Source organism: Pteropus vampyrus, unplaced genomic scaffold (assembly GCF_000151845.1).
Source record: "Pteropus vampyrus isolate Shadow unplaced genomic scaffold, Pvam_2.0 Scaffold211, whole genome shotgun sequence".
Lineage (NCBI taxonomy): Eukaryota > Metazoa > Chordata > Mammalia > Chiroptera > Pteropodidae > Pteropus > Pteropus vampyrus.
Genome location: NW_011888992.1, coordinates 915,088 through 920,247, shown reverse-complemented (window position 1 = coordinate 920,247; position 5,160 = coordinate 915,088). Strand labels below are relative to the sequence as shown.

Sequence of the window (5,160 nt, the reverse complement as noted above, 5' to 3'; positions counted from 1 at the left end):
TGGTGCCGCTCTGTGCAGCACCGCGGCCTGGCTCTGACGGAGCCGGCTCGCCTGGCCCTCCTGTCGCTGGCGGTCTGTGTGGGAAGCTGCCACGTGACCCGCGGTCACAGAGTCACGGCCGCCTCCTTCTATTCAGCGCTTACATTTAAGTCTCTGACGGTCACCCCTACGCCTCTTGTCTCCACCCTGGGAGTCTCAGCCACTGGCCTGGGCCACATGCCACCTCCATCTGGCTTTTCCTCATGACTGAGTCTCCAGCCCCGACGTCCCTCCAGGTGACCGCACATGTCCTGCTGCCGGTTCCACGCAGCCACCTCACCAGCACTTAGCCCAGCACCACCGAGTCAAACTCCCGCTCCTCCCTCCCCCTCCTCCTGGCTCTCCCGCCCCCCCCCCGTTTCCCCGAGGCGCAAGGTGCAGGGTGATGTGTGTGGGGTGTGGGTGGAGGGCAGGGATGTCCCCCGCAGGGCTCCCCCACTCTGTGAGGGCTGGGAGCACGGCCGTGGCTTCGTCCCTCTGTGCAGCACTCACTGACCAGGCCAGGCGCGGACGGGGCTCTGGGGCTGCACGCAGGACCCAGCCGCATGCTCCCTGCTGTCCAGAGCTCGGTTACCCTCAGAACCGACCCAATGAAGGCTCACACACACATTTCTCCATGGGCCCAGGGAACCCACGCAGGGATGGAGTGAGCCAGGGAGCCTGCTCTGGGCGGTAGGCGGGACATGCAGGGTCTGTGAGGGGCTGGGCAGGGCTGGCGGGGTCCACGAGGGAGCAGAAGGCTCACGAAGACTGCTGGGCTTTGGTCTCCCTGCCCGTTCGCTGTGTACAAACGCTTCATCCACACCTGGGGGTCCTGACGAGCCCAGACAGCGGAAGAAGTCCCACTTGCGGGGGCTCGTTCTGATGACTGCGGGGTGGAAATGCACCCACCTGCTTCTAGAAGGAGCTCATGCACTCACTGCTGTGTCATCGGGTGGGGTCTGCAGTTCTCAGGCTTGGGGGCTGGCTGGTCCCCACCACCCTGTCCCGTCTGCCCCGCAGAAGCCAGAGAGCGAGTGGCAGAAGGTCGACTACATCATGGAATTCAGCGAGTGGCTGTACCACAGGCAGTTCCCCATCGAAGACGTGACCTTCCACCTGAACTGGGCAATCGACATCTTGCTGGGGATGAAACCTGCCAAGGACGCACCTGAGCCAGCAGGTGAGGTGATGCAGCTGGGGACGGGCAGCGCCCCCCGCCGCTGGCTCCTAGGCACTGATGGCCCTTAGCTGACACATGCGCTCGGGTTCAGGGAGGGTTGGCGGTCAAGGGAGGGTGCTCTGTCAGCGCATGGCCTGTGGCAGCCGCCCCTCCGCCCCGAGGGAGTTCTGAGCTGAGGTGGCCTCAGGCTCACGACAGAGGTCCCCCTGATCCCTGCAGCCCCAACAGTGAGTGGAGGCCACCGAGGTGTTTGGCTTGGCTGCAAGGGGTTTTGCTGGGTGGGGTGTTGCTGAGTGGGGAGCCGGGATCCTGGGGGCTTAGGCCCAAGGGTGCCCCACGAGCAGGGCTGGGCGCCACCAGGGCTGAGGAGCTCTCAGGGGTGCTGACAGCCAGCAGGCTGAGGACCCGCCCTGGGGCCCGCATTCTGAGTGGACTGACCTCTGCCGGTCTGGGCTGGGGGACCAAGAGGTGGCCCCAAGAACACGAGCCGCGCTCTGTGGGGACCACGGACACCCGCCAGGAGTCCACCTGGCTGAAGGAAACGGGAGACTCTGCAGAGCTGGAGCAGACCGGTGTTTCTAGAGCTGGCACTGAGCTGGCCTAGTCCCCAGGGCCTCAGGCAGGGCGGGGACTGCATGCCCCACCCCCACAACCCCAGGGGAGGGCACGGGGGTGGGGGGGTGGGGGAGTGGGAGGTAGTGGTGGAGACTGCCCCCACCGAGGGCCAAGGTGACTGCTGGCCTTTCAGAGGGAAGGCCGGCTGGGCTCCGGTCCTGGTCCCACTCCCCACGAGCGGGCTCGCCCAGAGGGGTCGCCCCACGGGGCTGGCGCTCTGGACCCAGAGAGGCCCGGGCCAGCCCTGCCAGAGCCTCTTCCGGCACCGAGGAGGCCCCTCCCGGGCTGCAGGACTCGGCCAGGAAGGGGCGAGCGCGGACGTCCAGCTCTGACCAGCTGCCGGGTGGCCCGTGCAGAGAGGGTCCCTCATTCCCGCCCCCACGAGGAGACCCCAGAGCCCAGGAGGCCAGCCAGCCCCCTTCGCTCACACTCCGGGGCGTGGCCACAGCACCCCAGCACACGACCCCACGGGGAAGCCCTGGGGCACCGTCCCTACAGCCACCTCGGCCGCAGCACGGCTGGCGCCCCTCCCCGAGGCCACGGGCACTGAGCGGGCAGCTGCCCTGTGGCTGAGCATCTGGGACGAGGTGGAGAGGGCGTGGCCAAGCCTGGCGCTCAGGGCCTGGGGAGCCCCCGCCCACGCAGGCGCCCGTCCCGCAGGGGAGCCCCCGCCCACGCAGGCGCCCCCGGAGAGCCCCAAGCCCGAGGACGCGGGGACGGTCTCCTTGGAGAAGCTGCGAAACGTGCGGCAGCTGGAGGCGCTGGCCCGCGCCCACATCCTGCTGGCCCTGATGGTGTCTCCGGGCCCCGCCTGCGAGGAGCACTGCCTCGTGGCCTACACGCTCCTGAAGCGCATCTGGCAGGTGAGGCCGGGGGCGGGGTCGTGGCCTCCGAGGACGCCCTGAAGGCTTCCCCACGGCAGCCTCACAGCCCTCGGCCCTCGCCATTTCCTTCCTGTCCGTCCACGTCCAACAACCCGGCCCTCCCCACGACCACCCCGCCCCCTGCCCCGTCCCCTCCGATCTGCTCCCCTCCTCCCGGCCACCCCAGGACCGGCCTGCCAAGGTTACCTGCCCGCATCGCTGCATGTGGAAAGGACAGTTGGTCAAAGCCTGTGTCTTCTTGACCATTGGCAGTTCTGCTCTTGGGCTTCCAGAATCTTCTGTCCCACTCCACTGCATGGCCTCCTTGCTGCCCCCTCTATACCACCTCTACAGGGGCCCCTGGGGAGCTGTTGGTGGCTTCTCTTCTTGGGGACCTTGTGCAGGCAGTGCCGCCAGCAGGAGAGTGTCTGTCAGGACTGCCCTTTCTTCTGAGGGCGAGTTTGCCCCCAGGAATGTGCCAGGACAGCAGGGGTGTGTCACCTTTGGCAGGGGAGGGACTCGACCCCAGGTTCTCGCCCCACGAGTCATTTAAGGCCCTTTCGGGAGGACCAGGACCGGGGAAAGTCGTTTAAGTGCATTCTTCAGTAGAGACAATGAGCCACCTCACTCACAGGCCTCTTGGAGGGCCAGCCCCACCCTGTGTCCCCGCCTGTGCGGTGTCCTGTGTGCAGAGGAGGACCAGCCGGTGACCCGCCCATCACAGACGCTGCAGCCACCTCTGCACGCCGGCCCAGGGCAAACTGAGCCTTGGGGTCAGCAACCCGCCCTCAGGGCCGAGCCTGTGGGGGGCGGGGGGTCTGTTCTTAGTGCCGCATGTTCCGTTGTCCCAGGTGTCTTTATCAACAGCAGAGAAGTCCCTCTCGGAAAGCGGGGTTACGGCAGCCGCTAGTTCCAACCTGTTGCTGCCTAAAAAGGACAAGGAGAGAAGGAAGGACAAGGCCGGAGGGAAGGACAAGGCTGGACGGAAGGACGAGGCCAGACGGAAGGACAAGGCCGGAGGGAAGGACGAGGCCAGACGGAAGGACAAGGCCGGAGGGAAGGACGAGGAGCCGAAGCAGGTAGCCGGCCTCTCCCGGAGGCACACGGGCCCCATCACCCCCGCGGGGCGGGGCGGGGCGGGGCGGGGCAGCGAGGTTCCCGCTCACCCCCAGGACCTACGTGTCCACGTGGCTGTGCGCCCGCAGCCGTCTGCCGGTGGTGCTCTCCGCCCAGCCCCGGAGCTCAGACGGGGGTGCGGGGCGTGGCCTGGCGTCCCCCGGGACTCTGGCTCTGCAGGTCACACTCCCTGGGAGGTGAGGTCAGAGCGTGCGTCGGACGTGGCCCCGTGCAGCCACGGGGCCCGGGGGAGCGCAGACAGGCCCCCGACCCGTCCGCTCCAGCGGGCCACCCAGACCTCTCCACTGCACTTGTGAAAGCAGGTCCCGCGTTCGCCCGCTGTGCAGAGCCAGCCCGCAGCGCCCGTCACGGAGCTGGGCTTACCGGGGAGCGTGGAGCAGTGGGCTGTGTACTCGTGCCCTGAGGAGGCGGCAGCTGTGTTCTCACAGGATACGAGTGACTCCACCGTCAACCCATCCAGCATTCAGAGGCCGGTGAGTGAGCCTGGGTCACCCCGGCCCGGGTAGCTGGCCAGTTCCTGCTGTCCTGCCTCCTCGACGTGTAGCCACAGCCAGCACGCTGTGCTACGAACTGTGTCTGGGAGAAGCACGTGAACAGTTAAGCTGGGTGGCGTGTTAAGGGGACATCTCTGTGTCACCGTCAGCCCAGGACACGCTCCAAGCCCCTCCCAGCCCCTCTGTGTGCTCTCTCCCCAGCAACCGCAATGTCTGTAAGAAACACGCTCCTCTGCTCAGGCATTCGACACCCAAGGGACGCCCCTAGCGGTGAAAACTAGTGTGTCTTAACGGTCTATGGCCGCACGCTGGGTGGTTCAAGTAGCCAAGTTCATGCCCACGGTTCCGGAGGCCACGCGTCCAGCGTCGGAGCCCCTGGGCCAGGCCCAGGTGTCACCGGGGCCACGCTCCCTCTGCCTCCTCCAGCCACGGGGCCCCAGGTGCTCCTGGGCGTGTGGCCGCATACCCTGCGTGGCGCCTTCCTTCTCTGTCACACGTCTCGCTGCCTCCCCTGCTGAGGCCCACGTCGTCGTGTGCAGGGGCCGCCTGGGCACTGCACAGCCGTCTGCGCAGCTCAGGACCTCACCCTCGTCACACCTGCAGGGTCCTTTTTGCCACGCACGGTCGCGTGCACGGGTGCCGGGGGTGGGTACCCCTGATGGCTTTGCAGCCGGCCCTGAGTGCACCGGCTCTTGCCATCGGCGTGTGACGTCACGCGTTCGCACCTTCACGTGGCGCTCGTCCGCGGCTCTGCGGTTTGTCTCCATCGCCGCGTTAGCGCATTGCATGACCGACTGTCCACTCGACGGCCGGAGGACACTGGGGCGGTCTCCGGCTCGTGGCTGTCACG

General features: G+C 67.2%; 1 protein-coding gene across 1 annotated transcript in view; it reads left to right on the top strand.

The window, feature by feature from the left end:
• CFAP46 (cilia and flagella associated protein 46) overlaps positions 1-5,160 on the top strand; it is a gene marked incomplete at its 5' end in the record, with an annotated part of 70,978 nt that overhangs the window by 36,690 nt on the left and 29,128 nt on the right. The window contains 4 exons of the mRNA XM_011372605.1: positions 1,042-1,201; positions 2,462-2,679; positions 3,531-3,758; positions 4,143-4,289. Of these exons, the coding sequence (XP_011370907.1) occupies positions 1,042-1,201; positions 2,462-2,679; positions 3,531-3,758; positions 4,143-4,289 (753 nt within the window). The remainder of the gene's footprint in view (positions 1-1,041; positions 1,202-2,461; positions 2,680-3,530; positions 3,759-4,142; positions 4,290-5,160) is intronic.